The following is a 16,915-nucleotide window of genomic DNA, read 5'->3' as shown; positions in this document are numbered from 1 at the left end:
CAGTGGTGTGTCTCAGAGCTGTGCTAGGAGTTGTTGAGCTAGTCCCCCTACAGCTCACCACTGCTCTCTAGCCCTGAATAGGGAATCTTGTACTGTGCTGAGCCTCCTTTCATCTCTTCTTCCTCTCCTCTCTGTACTTCTAGGGACTGTGGTGGGGAACCTCTTTCAAATGCCTCCTCCTGATCCTCTAGCAAAGCCACCTCCCTGCCTGAACCGTTTTTCAAGTTCAGTCTGGTCCTCTGACCTCCTTCTTCCTATGCTTCTTTCCCTGACCTCCATATTCAGCCATAAAGCATGCTTGACGAGTTAGAGTTCAAATGCAGTGGAACAGTAGTCCAAAAGGCATGGGAGGGTTGCTTCTGATTCCTTTTTTCTATACTCTTATGTTCCCCTACAGGGAATTGAATTTCTTCACTTAAAAATGTTTAATGTTGGGGAGTTTTGTTATTTAAATATGTGTTCATTATAATGAATATCTTGTTATTAACACCTGCTGTTAAAATAGGACAATTTAATATACAGCTGTGGGCCTATGGAAAGGTTTTGGGGCTAAAGTGAAATAGAGAAAAATCTGTTATTAAGGAAAATTATATTTTTAATTTTCATGGACATATTTAATCTTATGAAGTACTATGTTGTTATTTAATATTATGTTCACATATTCCAAACTTCTTAAATGCTCACATATCTCTTTAAACATTGCATTAGAATAAACCTAAGAGAGAATGCGGTATGTAGATGAAGTAGAAAGGGCTCCCCTAACTGTCACCATCATGTACCAAAGGCCATGACCAAGTACCATTTTAAAAATCGACTGTCTCAGAACACTCTTGGACATAAATCACAGCAAGATCTTTTTTGACCCACCTCCTAGAGTAATGAAAATAAAAACAAAAATAAACAAATGGGACCTAATGAAACTTCAAAGCTTTTGCACAGCAAAGGAAACCATAAACAAGATGAAGAGACAACCCTCAGAATGGGAGAAAATATTTGCAAATGAAACAACTCACAGAAGATTAATTTCCAAAATGTACAAGCAGCTCATGCAACTCAATATCAAAAAAACAAACAACCCAATCCAAAAATGGGTAGAAGACCTAGACATTTCTCCAAAGAAGATACACAGATTGCCAACAAACACATGAAAAAATGCTCAACATCATTAATCATTAGAGAAGTGCAAATCAAAACTACAATGAGGTATCACCTCACACCAGTCAGAATGGCCATCATCAAAAAATCTATAAACAATTAATGCTGGAGAGGGTGTGGAGGAACGGGAACCTTCTTGCACTGTTGGTGGGAATGTAAATTGATACAGCCACTATGGAGAACAGTATGGAGGTTCCTTAAAAGACTAAAAATAGAACTACCATACGACCCAGCAATCCCACTACTGGGCGGATACCTTGAGAAAACCATAATTCAAAGAGTCATGTACCACAATGTTCACTGCAGGTCTATTTACAATAGCCAGGACATGGAAGCAACCTAAGTGTCCATTGACAGATGAATGGATAAAGAAGATGTGGCAGGTATATACAATGGAATATTACTCAGCCATAAAATGAAACGAAATGGAGTTATTTGTAGTGAGGTGGATGGACCTAGAGTCTGTCATACAGAGTGAAGTAAGTCAGAAAGAGAAAAACAAATACTGTATGCTAACACAATATATGGAATCTAAAAAAAAAAAAAAAGGTTCTGAAAAACCTAGGGGCAGGGCAGGAATAAAGATGCAGATGTAGAGAATGGACTTGAGGAGAGGGGGATGGGGAAGGGTAAGCTGGGACAAAGTGAGAGAGTAGCATTGACATATATACACTACCAAATGTAAAATAGATAGCTAGTGGGGATCAGCCACATAGCACAGGGAGCTCAGCTTTGTGCTTTGTGACCACCTAAAGGGGTGGGATGGGGGGGTGGGAGGGAGGCGCAAGAGGGAGGAGATATGGGGATATATGTATATGTAGAGCTGATTCACTTTGTTATAAAGCAGAAACTAACACAACATTGTAAAGCAGTTATAGTCCAATGAAGATGTTAAAAAAAAATTAATCTCCAAAATATACAAACAGCTCATGCAACTCAATATCAAAAAAACAAAAAACCCAATCAGAAAACGGGTGGAAGACCTAAATAGACATTCCTCCAAAGAAGACAAACAGCTGGCCAAGAGGCACATGAAAAGATGCTCGACATCACTAATGATTACCGAAATGCAAATCAAAACTACAATGAGGTATCACCTCACACCAGTAAGAATGGCCATCATCAAAAAATCTACAAACAGTAAATGCTGGAGAGGGTGTGGAGAAAAGGGAACCCTCTTGCACTCTTGGTGGGAATGTAAATTGATACAGCCACTATGGAAAACAGTATGGATGTTCCTTAAAAAACTAAAAATAGAACTACCTTATGACCCAGCTACTGGGCATATACCCAGAGAAAACCATAATTCAAAAAGACACATGCACCCCAGTGTTCATAGCAGCACTATTTACAATAGCCAGGACATGGAAGCCACCTAAATGTCCATCAACAGAGGAATGGATAAAGAAGTTGTGGTACATATATACAATGGAATATTACTCAGCCATAAAAAGGAACAAAATTGGGTCATTTGTAGAGATGTGGATGGACCTAGAGAGTGTCATTCAGAGTGAAGTAAGTCAGAAAGAGAAAAACAAATATCATATATTAACGCATGTCTGTGGAATCTAGAAAAATGGCATAGATGACCTTATTTGGGAAGCAGAAATGGAGACACAGACGTAGAGAAAAAATGTATGGATTCCAAGGGAGAAAAGGGTGGGGTGGGAGGAATTGGGAGTTTGGGATTGACACATATGCACTATTGATACTATATATAAAATAGACAACTGAGGGGAACATACTGTATGGCACAGGGAACTCTACTTAGTGCACCGTGGTGACCTAAATGGGAGGAAAATCCAAAAGAGAGAGGATATATGTGTATGTATGGCTGATACACTTGGCTGTGCAGTAGAAGCTAACACCACATTGTAAAGCAACTATACTCCAATAAAAATTAATTTTAAAAAAATCAACTGCCTCAAAATCAAGGGTAGTTTTTAGAGTCTCTAAAGGGTTATCAGGTTCTTGGTAACTATGCGAGGCCACCCTTAGATAAGACATTGCTTAAACCATCAAGAAAATGTTAACTTTATCATAACTTTCAAGTCCTCTAGAGTTTATGCTTTAATTTTCCCTGACAACCTAGCTCAATATTTAATACTTGTTAGTTGCCCTCAATCCCTTGAGCTATGATAGAATATTCATTCTGGTTTTGTATTTAGTTGGATGCTAGAAAAACATAACACGGTTAGTAACATCCTCCACTTGCCCCACTATACACACACACACACACACACACACACACACACACACACACACTTTTTTTCCAGGAGGCACAGCCTGCAATAGAATACAACACAGATATTGTGCAGAGAAACTCCTCAGAGCATATAATGTAGTCAAGGAAAAACGTAGCTTGCTTTTTATTTATTCCTCTATCCTTCCAGGAGTCAAACCAGTTATAGGGTGATGCTGCCACACACGTATTTAATTCTGTAATATGGCATTAAAAGTCATCTGTTCCCTTCCAGAGCAGCTCTGGTCCTTCTGTCAGCACCAAGCCTATTAAGTTCTCAGAAAGACCCCTCTGTGCTTTCTCACTGGCACAGCTGACTCTTTGTTCATTTTGCTCATGGAAAATAAGTGACTGCCCATTACCAGGACTGAATTAGGGGTCAGCTTGTGTTGGTAAATCTCCAAGGCCATCAGCTAGATGGACCACTGGAGTAAACAGAATTGGAAACAGACTCGTCAAAATTATGGGCTTTACAGTAGATGAAAAGAAGCTAATATTTGATATGTGAATGGATAATTTCTTTCTAAGCAAAAAATAAGAGGAAGAGATCATAAAGGAAATGTAGAAAGACCAGAATGCATGAAAGTAATCTATTTCAAAAAAAAAATTCAATCAAATTAAAAGGCAAAGTGTTAGGAAATTTATATAATATTTGACACAGGATAACCATCTTTTATATATAAGATGTGTTTGCAAATCAGTGTGAAAAAGATAAAGACTTTAGTGGAAAAAATGGGGTAAGAATATGGAAGGGCACTTCATCAAAGAAGAAATATAAACCATAATGAATATTGTAAGTTTCAATGTCACATGTATTAAAAAGTGCAATTGAATAATAGTAGCAGCATGTTATTTTATTTTCTTAAAATATAATATCCATTGTTAGTGAAGGTATGGGAAACTGAGCATACATTTGCTTTTCTGGTGGGAGTATGAAATCACTCAATAACTTTTGAGGTAAATTTGACATCATATTTCAATCAATGTTATATGTACAAGACAGTTGAAGTGATTTTATTGATAGAAATTTACCCTAAAGAAATGATCATAAAAATAAATTGTGTAAATATGTTGATCCAAGAGTTATTCACAATGCAAATTTTAGAAACATCTGAAATGGCACAAAAGAGTGATTGGGATAAATATACAAATATAGCTTGGCCAAAAATGGAATTGATATGGCTGTGAAAAGTTTTATTTGGAAAATCATTTAAAGACATTTGGAAATATTTTTTGGCCTAAGATGAAAAAAAAAAAAAAAAACACAGGATTTAAACCAGAATATACACTATTATTCAGGTTTTTTAAAGTAAGTTTGTGTTTGTGTGCATGTTACACATCAAAATATTGATAGTGGGGCTGCAATTTTTGTTTTCTTTACATTTTCCTGTTATATTAATGAACAATGAATAAACTTATAGTAATGAATATGTATTACTTTTATAGTTAGGAAAAAAGTAAAGGGATTCCTTTTAGGAACCCAGAGTTTGGGTTTCCATCTATCACTAAATACACTTTCAAAAGGTTCCTCTTCTTCCCACCTCCTGAATGAAGGGAATCCCTCAGGTTCTACCTCATAGCTCTATTCTTATCCTTCAGTTTGTGTCCCTACTAGCTCTGCTCCTTCCATTGTCTGTAACATCTCGGCAAGTATCTCCCACCATCATACCTGACCACCTTTGCACTGTCCACTGACTGATTACCAGGACTTCCGACTACAACACCTTAGTGACACATGTGAAATCTCACACATTTTCTCAAATTTGCTTCTCACTTCTTTAATTCTGTTAATGCTGGTATTATTTCTTGTGTCAAAATTATCTTTGACTTTTTTTTTCCCCCTTCTCACACCCACATCCTTCAACTTCTCGTTCTAGGATATACCAAACACCTTTACCCTCATCAAATAAGAGCTCTCCTTATACTCACATGCACCCAGCTTTACCATTGAATCAACACATTCTACTGTGTCCTCACTTTAATCTTCTTGAAGTTCACCTCTGATCTTGTCCACACCCTCCTCAAGCTTTTGCATGGTTTATAGGATGACATGTCATTCTCCCTATTTTGCCTCAATTCTCATTTCTGACTGTTTCAAACCAACACTTTCAATCTATCTACCGAAACATAACTTCTCCTGACTTTATTCCCTCACCGAAACTCTTCTTTTATCTCCATGTACTCTAACCTTGCCATTCTTCAGCATCCAGCTTAAATCCTTTCTCCTCTGGGAACGATTCAACAAATATCACCTGAGCCTTTTTCCTCTATTTTGAATTGAGACAGCTTATTGTGGTTAGGGAAGAAGTTAGGTACCTGCAGAAAGAACTATGTGGTTTTCTTATGTAATTAACTTGGTTTCTTACTAGGATGACTTTGCCACATAAATAACAGCTTATACCTGTTGTTCTGGAATAATTACTACTCCTTTTCAGTTTTAAAAGTTTAGACAATAAATTACATAGTTATTCTACCTCTCCAGTACAAAATACATGACAGTTGCTAGTGGGTATGTAAGTAAGTGTCTGCTACACACTATGAGCTTGAGTACTAAAGGAATTCGTCTGAGGTAAAAAGAATGTCTTTCTAAATCTTGTACTGAAGAAAAGAATTAAGCTATTGTATTCTATTAGCACTGTGCATTCTAGATGACCTTTCAAAGCAGATTCAGTATATTGAATTTAGTTGTTGAAGTCTAGGGGAAACCAGGCACAAAATTCCAAGAATCCTCTCCCAGTGGAGACACATAGGACTTAATTCCCCCAGCAATGAGTTGTGACAACATGTGTGAAATGTGGTCTACTAGAAACTCATAGACTGAGTGCCCATGGTTTGTTTTGGGGGCTTGTCGTATAGGCACCCTCTGCCCATCATGCACCCAAATTCCGGACTCCCAGAAAGAAAGCAGGTGTTCAAAATAAACCATACTGTTTGCACAGTTTCAGCATAGTGAACTACTCTTATCAGTTAGGCTGGTGGGAACCCTCCCAAAATCCACATTCCCATATACCAGCCAAGGGCCAACCTTGTAAGCAGGCCTTTCAGTGGATAGTATTCATGCCTGCTCTGCTAACTTTTTCTGCACAGTTTTGTTGACCAGAAATATTCATTTTAGGCTCTAAGATGTCTCAACATTCTAGTTTGTTACTGTGTGCTAGTTGACACAAAGACTGTCTTTTAAAGTAAATGAAAGCTTCAGAAATAACTTGTGGAATAGACTATTATCTCTGAGACTGAAATTATTCTTGCATCCTTTACACCCAGTGGTGTACTGAAGCTTCCTCTTGGAGAGCTGATTTTTTCATCTCCTTCTCATCATTCGTTCAGTGATGTTGTGTTTGTGATTTGGAACTGGCTATTTTGGGAATATTTTACCACAGGAAACAGCAAATACTGCAAATCAGACACCCTCCCCCACCCACAAGAGAGCCAACTGTTAAACATTTATTAGCATACCACCACCTGTACCCCCTTACCGTTTGTTCTATACATAGTGTGTTCCTCTAAGCAATGGTAAAAAGAAAATATATATGATTTGTGTGGAATAATGACTTTGGGTGCTGAGAAGCTTCTGGTCCAAATTTCTTACCTGATTTATGTGTTCTTCTCATATATTAGTTTATAAACTTGAAATTCTCAAGTTTAAAAATGCCTACTGAGTTGCTTATAATATTGGGCCATTTTAAATTATATAAATAATTGCATAGCAAGTAGTAAGTATATATAATTATTTTTAAAAGTCTTTCTTTCAAATGAAGTTTTAAGATGCTATGCTAAGCCAGCAAACCTAATTTTATCTTTCTTTAAGCTTTTGTTTGTTAAATTATCATTGTAAAATGGCTACAAAACAATGTCCTATTCCCAAATTGTTGTTGGCAGATACTTGGTATTCCAGAGAGGCCATTCTTTTCATCTGCTTTTAGTGATCTCAGCTGGCAGTGAGGAGTGTGTAGCTGGGCAACGAAAGTAAAATCATGCCTCCCTACTCAACCAAAGTCAGTTTTAAAGACAGCATCCAAGGATGATGGTGGGCATAGAAGTGGAAAGAGAATGTGCATGGTATTGATGGGGCATGATTCATTGCTTGGAAGCTTTGCATTTGGGGGCTCTGTTACCAGTATTATCTCTGTAAGAGTTTACCTAATATGTGCCTCTGCTGTTTAATATTCTGATGATTTTTTTAACATCTTTATTGGAGTATAATTGCTTTACAATGGTATGTTAGTTTCTGCTTTATAACACAGTGAATCAGCTATACGTATACATATATCCCTATATCTCCTCCCTCTTGCATCTGCCTCCCATCCTCCCTGTCCCACCCATCTAGGTGGTCACAAAGCACCAAGCTGATCTCCCTGTGCTATGTGGCTGCTTCCCAATAGCTATCTGTTTTACATTTGGTGGTGTATACTACTCAAAGCAATCTACAGATTCAATGCAATCCCTATCAAACTACCAATGGCATTTTTCACAGAACTAGAACAAAAAATTTCACAATCTGTATGGAAACACAAAAGACCCCAAATAGCCAAAGCAATCTTGAGAAAGAAAATGGAGCTGGAGGAATCAGGTTCCCAGACTTCAGACTATACTACAAAGCTACAGTCATCAAGACAGTGTGGGACTGGAACAAAAACAGAAATATAGATCAATGGAACAGGATAGAAAGCCCAGAGATAAACCCACACACATATAGTCACCTTATTTTTGATAAAGGAGGCAAGAATATACAGTGGAGAAAAGACAGCCTCTTCAATAAGTGGTGCTGGGAAAACTGGACAGTTACATGTAAAAGAATGAAATTAGAACACTCCCTAACACCATACACAAAAATAATCTCAGATGATTTTTCCTCAATTAAATCCAAACATTATGCAGTTTTCATGATCTTTTATAGTGTGATTCCAGCCTTGCTTCTCCCTCCTTCCTTCCACTTACTTACTCTGAAGGCAAACTCTGTCAGACTCTTTCATGCCTTTTTACTTTTTCATGGGAGTGACCTCGTTTTTATCTATGACTCTTCACAGCCAGTTATTTACCTTAAGATTCAACTCAGAACACCACCATTTTCTCCCAGAATTTGTCTCTTTCTTGTGATTCCCATAGATTTCCATATATTTTTACATACCCCTTTTATAATAATTTTTTAATGAATGTTGTGTGCTTGCTCTGTGTGTGTGTGTATGTGCATTTTTCTTCCCATTTGAAACACTATAAGCTCTTGAGGGCAATGACTGTGTTTTCCTAGCCTCTGTATTCCCAAGACATAATAATTGCTATATTCAAACTTTTTGAAGGACTTAATTTTTTTTTAATGATTTTAGAGTAAAACAGGATTTGAGTTCCTCTCTAACAGAGAACCTTCAGTAATTGCTCCCTGCGTCATGATTTGCCTTTTTTGTGCTTTTTAGGCAGATACACAGATTGACCGAGAGCATCAAAACTTCTATGAGGCATCACTAGAGTATGTCTTTAAAATTCAAGAGGTTCAAGAAAAAAAGAAGTTTGAATTTGTCGAACCGGTAAGATTTATTTTCCCTATAAAATAGTAGGTACAGTACATCTCTAAAACAAAATTTGCATTTTTTTTCTGTTGAAAATTACGTTTTTCTTAAATATAAAAGGAGAGAGAGGAGTGGGGGAGGGTGAGTAGGTAGAGCACAGAGCACTTTAGGGCAATGAAACTAATCTATAGGACACTGTAATGGTGGATACATGTTATTCATTATACATTTTTCAAAACTCATAACACGTACAATACCAAGAGTAAACTGTAATGTAAACTATGAACTTTAATAATAATATGTCAATATTGGGTTATCACTTGTAACCAATGTACCACACTGACGCAAGATGTTAATAATTGGAACTCTGTGTGGGTAGGGGCCAAGGGTGTGTATGTGAACTCTATAATTTCTTTTTTTTTGAATTTTTAAATTTTATTTTATTTATTTATTTTTTATACAGCAGGCTTTTATTAGTTATCTATTTTATACATATTATGAATTCTATAATTTCTGCTCAGTTTTTCTATAAACCTAAAACTGCTCTAAGAATAGCCTATTGATTTAAGAAACCTAAAATTAAAAATTAAGGTGTGTATATTACATATACCTAAGGGAATATACCTCACCACTAAAGTGACCCATTTACCAAACCTTTAGTTGAAGGGAGAATAGGTAAGGCTGTATTTCTTCCTTTGTTCCACCCTGCTTCCTTGCAAGGCTGGGACCTGCCTGACTTTCCAGTGAAGTCATTTATTTTCCTAAGTCAGTGTAAAAAGTAATGGATTCCCTAATGTAAACTGCATTATAGAAAAAGAACAGGTGGCTGGTCTTTATAAGCTTGCTTCATTTTCTTAGCATTTTTTTCCCAAGTAATACCCTAATATGTTCCAATATTGCCTGAGTAGGCATCTTCATGAGGTATCGTCTATGATGAATAAGGGTGAGTTCTATAGCCAAGATAGTGCTCAGTTCCAATGTGATGATGGAGTAGCAATCATAAAATATGTAAGCAATCAAATATATAATTTAAGCCATACTTTTCTTCCTAGGTCAGTTTATAAAAAATCTATTTATAATGGGAAATAAAATACCCTATTCCTATTTTAGTGGAGGTGACATGGAGAAGGGAAGATCCATTTAAAAATATATTTGAAAATTTTATTTCCTGATGAAAGCCCATCAGTGATTCCCTAAAGATGATGAGAAACTGAGACAAGGCAGAGTCTGGGAAGAGTCGTCAGCCCCTGCCTGGCTCCCAGCCCCTCTGCTTCACTCCTCTCCCTTCAGCCGTAGCCACCTGACTTTCTGCTGGACACTTGGCAAGTTTCTAAGGCGAGCCCTCTAGCTAGAAGGATTTAAGGAACCAGAGGCCACACCACAGGCTCAGGGATTTAACTTTAACCCTCTGTTTGGGATGACAGCCTTGACTCCAAGTTCTGTTTGCCAAAGAGCTAAGTCCTGAAACCCCTTAGGGTGAATTGATAACCTCTTATTTAGCAGATGCTTTGAGGACCTGATTAAAAATTTGGGGGGGGGGCTCTCCGAAACTCATCTGGGGTTCATGGACAACTGGTCAGCCTAATAAGCCCTAGTCAATGAAGATGACTAATGCTTAAAATTCCTACTCCCCTTCTCATGGATTAATAAGTTCTGCCTCTGAAGTCTATCATGGTTTTTGAAGCCTCTCTCCTTGCTGGTAAACTTCCTCCTTATGGCCTGCCTCTTGGAATTTCTGAATTTTAGCTCTTTGTTAGAATGCCCCCATTAATTCTGATGATTTTCCTTCATACTCCTTCATTACCTGTTCCCATTCCCTTCAGATTCTGTGCTCATCTTCTCTGCGGTTCTTCCTCACACCTGGAATTATCCTTTTACATCTGTAGTGCCTCGCTCTCTCTGGAGAGCTATGCAGGTAGCCTATTTCCCCATCTGAGCCTCTTTTATAGCCCATCCTGTCTGGGAACAGTGAACTAGACCATTCTGTAAGATGACACCAGGTATATAAAGAAAAGGTTGTAAAATTGTTTGCTCATAGGTCACAGAAGGAATGATAAGAATTTATGAATTCCTGTGATAATATAGGAAGAGAAATGGAAATTGTCCTTCAATTGAAATGTGTTTTCTTCTCTCCCTCTACTGTATCCCGAACTGGGACGGTCTGATGATAAGTCTTCTGTAACGCATGCCTTTCTGGTGACACCACAATCAAGGTCAATGTTAAATTTGTCCTTCTTCCAAAATATTTTCCTGGCTGCTGGATTTTTCCTATTAGAATGTCTGGCCAAACCAAATAGTACTGTCAGTTTAGTCTCCTTCTCATTTCCAGCCGCAAAGTCTCATCCACGGGGTTTTACTTAATTTCCACCCCAATGTTGAGAAGAATAGAAACGGGAGCGATAGAACATGGGCATGTTGCTCTTTAGGTTATACATTTACAAATCAATTTGCAGGAAAAAAGCTTTCAAAATTTCAAAAACAAAGCCCGGAGGAGCTATAAACATAAAAGAACATGAGGATACTTTAATATCTTTGCAGGGTTTTTTCTGCAGAAATCCAATTCCTGTTGCATAAAGTTTTATACTGCAGAAATGAAGCAGTCTATGCCAGTTTACCTGCGATTTATTTAACAAATAAGCATTAGAGTAAAGCAAAATACTTTAGGGATGCAACTAATCTCATACAGATTGTATGATATCAAGTAGAAAATATAAATAGTCCTGGTGATTCCCATTAAATAATATTATTACTTTATGATGATCATTTGAGATAATTTTACATTGTTTCAATTAATGTCAAGATCCTACGATAGTTGATCTTTGAACAACATGAGTTTGGCTTTGTGGATCCCACTTATATTTGGATGTTTTTCAGTAAATACCACAGTACTACCCAATCTGCTGGTTGGTTGAGTCTGAAGATGCAGAACATACCAAGGCAGGACTGTAAAGTTATATACAGAGTTGCAAAGGTTGTGTGTGTGTGTGTGTGTGTGTGTGTGTGTGTGTGTGTGTGTAGGCGTCCTTAATTCCCAAATTGTTTAAGGGTCAATTTGTACTTACAATAAAACTTCTACAGAATATTCAGATGATATTAGGAATAGATGTTCCTACAGTGTCATTATTCTAAGGAGAATCTAGGTCTAATACAAGGGAAAAAGAGGGGGCATTTATATATTTTTTATAAATTATTTTTGAAGTATACAGAAAACCAGCTTTTTAAACTCAGTTCTCCATTAGCTTTATGATTTTAATGGCCTTTTTCCCCCTCTGTTTATCTATCATATTTTATTTAGAAAGTGATGGTAGCTAACTCATGATTTTAGACCCGTACTACCCAGTATGGTAGCAACTACTTGTGTATGTCTATCAAACCCTTGAAATGAGACTAGTTGTAGATTAAGATGTGCTCCAAGTGTGAAATAGATACTAGATTGAAAAGGCTTTAGTACAAAAAAATTTTTAAAAAGCATGTGAAATATCATTAAAACCTCTTCTATATTGATTACATGTTGAAATGATAATCTTTTGAATACATTGTATCAAAATATTAAATTTCACTTGGTTTAAATTTCTTGTGACTACCAGAAAGTTAAAAATTTCACATTGGTTTGCATTTGTGGTTCACATTATATTTCTGTCCAGCCGCCCTAGCTGCAACCTTTGAGATTTGCCAAAAAGATATTTGAGTTCAGGTCTGTAATGGGGGAAAAGAGATCATCAGCAAGAGAGAAACATCATCTCCTGACTCTTGACCGTAAGATCCTCCTACTTCTCAGAGTTGCCTGTAGTTTCTGAGAATTTTGAGGGATTAGGAGAAAAAGCTTGAGAAGTAGCTGAACATGAACAACCTACCTAAGAGAGTTTAACCCCAGTGTCTCAGAAGTCTGTTATGGGACATGAAAGTTTGTGGTTCAGAAAACCAAAAGAATCTTTTTATGACAACTCCTTTATGGTTCATTCAGCTGCAGTTGGTGTATGTTTTGATTATAGCCTTTGAGCATACTTAGTTGGGACTAATGTTTTGTGAGCAACTACTATGTGTCCCATGTTTTCTGTGTTCTCCCACATGAACCCCACCACGGCTTTATTATTAGTGGTTGTTATCCTTCCAGATGAGGAAGTTAAGTCACAGAAAGATTATTAGTTGCCTGAGGTCACAAACCTAAAGAGGGGGAGAACCAGGAATCGAGAACCCAAGTCTGAAGTTACAGTTTTGTACCACCTACTGCTTTAATGGCTACTTGATTACAAAAATTAGTTCTTCTTAATACTTGCTCTGACCAAATAAAATGGATGAACCTAGAAAATTGGATTGTAAAGCTACTTTGATTCCTTAAAATTAGAAAAAGACAGTAAGAGATTGACCTTTACTTTGGTAAAGGTACTTGAGTCAGGGCACATACCTGTCCATTCATTCACCTGTTCTTTCATCCTTCTTTCATCATCCTGTTTTAAGTTGTCTCCCCAGGCCACAGGTGACTGGCCACTTTCCATGTAGAGACAGAAAAGTATAATGGCTGAGTGACAATAAGATGGAATTTGGCTTCAGTCGTAATAACTGTGTTAATTTGGCACGCTTTTCAAAGTCTGTGTGCCTCAGGTTTTTGTCTGTCAATCAGGGATAAAAATTTGTATGTAGTTCCCAGGATTGTGATGAGTCTCAACCGATGCACAGAGTAATTGCCTGGTTCATTATTAACATCAGCAAGGTATCAGCTAGTGTGAGCTCTCACATGGACTGTTATTACTAGATATGAAAACAGTATTGATGAATCATTTATTAGTGTGGCTTCAAAGCCAGATAAAGCTTTTTCAAAAACACATTTTTAATTTTAACATGCTTCAAAGTATACATCTAAATTCCATAATAACATTTTCACTTTAGAGTATTTTTTAGCCTTCATTTTAGCCTTTTTGAATTATGTTTAAAATTCATATGATAAATGAAAATAAACTATTAAATATAAACTAAAGCACACTGCTTTTGATCCTCTTCCCTTATTCTGCTGAATTTAATTTTAAATCATTTTCTGAAGAAAATTTCAGGTAATTTAGTTAATATGCTTTAGTTTTTTAACTTATTATATCATGAAGTATACTATAAAATGCTTTGTGGGTTCTCTAAAAAAGTTTGAATAATTTTGAGACTGAACACCAGCTACTTGCTAAGTTAAAAAAAAGACTATCAGATAGTATATAGACTTTCAGGTCTTGAAAGTCAAACCTTTTGTGTTCTTTTTCAATATGATTGGTTAGCCTTAATGTAGAAAATTTAATTTAGGGAAAATTAAAGTGAGACTATAAGATAATGTCATTTAAAAAAAAGAAAAACACTGTAGGACTAAAGGTTACATTTGTATCCTGCTGAAAAACCTAAGTGCAATTGTTCTATAAAAATGAAACAATAAAGCTCTCCTCAGCTCGTATATTTTTAAATAAAAACTGTGTTGGTTTTTGGATTTAGTTCTAGATACTGTCATTGAACATCTGAAATTTATAATAGCAGTTAGATAGTGAATAGAATTTTGGGAAAGTAAGAAAAAAGCATTCTATGTGTTTGGCTAACTCATCCCCTTGTACTTCATATATGGGAAAAGAATCTAAAAAAGAGTGGATATATGTATATGTATAACTGATTCACTTTGCTGTATACCTGAAACTAGCATAACATTGTAAATCAACTATACTCCAATAAATTTTTTTAAATAAATTAAAAAATTAAAAAAATTTTAAAAAAAGAAACCAACCAAAAAAAAAAAAAATCCATCATGTAAAGGCCTGTTCTAAACGTAGCTTCTGCTGGGCTTAATCACATCAATGGCCACGTTACCTTCTTCATTCCCATTTAGTTGAAAAGATAAGCTGACTGTTCTGTTCTTCCTTGGTTTTGTTCCTTTACCACAGAATTTTACCTCTCCCTACTGCCACTTCATCTGAATTCCATCCCCTTGAGATCTTAGAAATTCTTACCTTCAGGAACTCCAGTGAGACTTTACTGCTGAGGCAGTATATAGCCATGACTTCAAAAAATTTTGGCTTTTTAAATTAATTGAATCTATGTGCATATCTATTCATTCATTCATTTGTTCTCCCATCCTTCTTTCATCACCCTCTTTTAAAAGTTGTCTCCCTAAGCCACAGTTGACTGACCACTTTCCATCCTTGACTCTCCTTTTTTTCTTCGGTTTTCTCATTTATTGGGTTAGATTTTGATACTTTTTCATTTCCATTCAATAAACTCCTCTGAGCATCCATGCATTAGACTTAAAGCACTCTGTAGTCGTTCTGAAGCTGTCCTCTAACATGTTTCTGTTTCCTCCAAGTAAAGAATAGCAAAGACTACAGCAGTAACTTGCAGGTCAGACACCTGTACAGGACAAAAATTGATCCCTTGCCTTTGCCCTACTTTTCCAATCTTCTTAGAGATTTCAGTGGCCAAATGTAAACATCTGTATAAGATTTTGATCTCTTTTAGTACATTGTGGTGCTCTGTGTATAAGTGTTTGCTTTATTTTTTTAAGAAAAACAGCCTTATTGGGTTGTATAATAATACACATACCATTCTATTCACCCAGTTTTAATTCGTTTTTGTCTGTGGTGTGACATAGGTGTCCAACTCTATTCTTTTGCATGTGGCTATCTAGTGGTCCAAGAATTCTTTGTTGAAAAGACTATTCTTTACCCACTGTATGATCTTGGCACCCTTGTGGAAAATAAGTTGACCATAGATGTATGGGTTTACTTCTAGACTCTCAGTTCTCCTCCACTGATTTATATGTCTGTCCTTGTTCCATATCACACTGTGTTGATTATCCCAGTGCTGCTCAGTTTAGACAGCAGTCATCTGGAATTACTGGAATTACTCCAAATTGCTTCGGAGGTCTGCCCCTCACTTCCATGCTAAACCCTGACACCTTTTTTCACTTTGCTATTCACAGTATCACTGGTAACTGTGAGCCCTTAAGGCTTGAAACCTGGTGATTAATGGGCTGGGAAATTATGAATAGCTGTTCCCTTACTGACTTGTAATGGGTTTTGCGAAATGATTATCTATAAAGGTAGTATCAGTTTTTACATTTGGTCAGGTTTTTGGAGTGGAGAAGTCATTTGATTCTAAAGCCCTTGGGAATAATGAAATGCTATATGAGTTTGTCCTGATGATAAAAGTGCCTTTCTTAATATTAAAACCTAATCTGTCTATCTAGTAATTTGTAGTGATTGTTATTGTTATTTAAAAGTTAAGTTTACTTTAAGGTAAGCTGAGACAGTAGTCTTTTTCCCACCACTCCACCCACATTGAACAGAGAAAATGACACGTGGGAGATGCAATTCTTAAAGATTGTCAGACTGTCCTGTTAAGTTTCCTTAATTTAACATCATGGAATTTATTGAGGATGAAATGAATGAGTATATATTCAAACCTAAGAAACATTTAACTTTGCTACCATCTAGAGGCAGTTACTTCATACATGCTGTCTTTATTAAACTTTCCCAGATGCTACTTCCAAAGTAGATGTGGAACAAAAGTAAAAGATAGGTGGTTCTTTGTATATAATTTTTCTGTATCTCCCAAAGAATTGTACTGTTCCTAGTGGGTGCTCAGCATGCATTGTGAGATTAAAACATATTTGTTTGCTACTAAATGAATCTGAATTTTACCAGAAATTGCCAATAGGAGATGGATCTCAGGGAATTGGGTGTTTCATGGGAATATTTACTGCAGATATTCTTAAAGTATCTTCTTTATAAGTTAGATTCTTTGTACTTAGCATGATATTAGAATAGTATCTTTCTTTTATGGCATCCAGTTCCTAATAAGACAGTTTAATTGTGGGCTAATTATAGACATTAAAAAATTAAATGATACTCCTCCCAACAACTTCATAAACTATTATTCAGATATTTAGAAGGCCTAAATACTTCAAAAGTATTTTCTTATTTTGTCTCTGAAAATCTCTAAATCTACACATCCAAGCCTCAGTTAAAGGTAATTTTAATCCTATTTTAAGATA

At 36.3% G+C, this 16,915-nt stretch overlaps 1 protein-coding gene across 6 annotated transcripts in view; it reads left to right on the top strand.

Annotated features, from left to right (window-relative positions):
* Positions 1-16,915, top strand: part of ARHGAP42 (Rho GTPase activating protein 42) — a 330,059-nt gene that overhangs the window by 197,842 nt on the left and 115,302 nt on the right. For all 6 annotated transcript variants that reach the window (XM_029209704.1, XM_029209702.1, XM_029209703.1 and 3 more), the window contains exon 6: positions 8,809-8,919. In XM_029209704.1, the coding sequence (XP_029065537.1) occupies positions 8,809-8,919 (111 nt within the window). The remainder of the gene's footprint in view (positions 1-8,808; positions 8,920-16,915) is intronic.

Source organism: Monodon monoceros, unplaced genomic scaffold, assembly GCF_005190385.1.
Source record: "Monodon monoceros isolate NGI ecotype Baffin Bay Population unplaced genomic scaffold, NGI_Narwhal_1 Super_Scaffold_7, whole genome shotgun sequence".
In the NCBI taxonomy this organism is placed as follows: Eukaryota; Metazoa; Chordata; class Mammalia; order Artiodactyla; family Monodontidae; genus Monodon; species Monodon monoceros.
The sequence above is the reverse complement of the archived record's forward strand: the minus strand, read 5'-3'. Positions and strand labels throughout refer to the sequence as shown.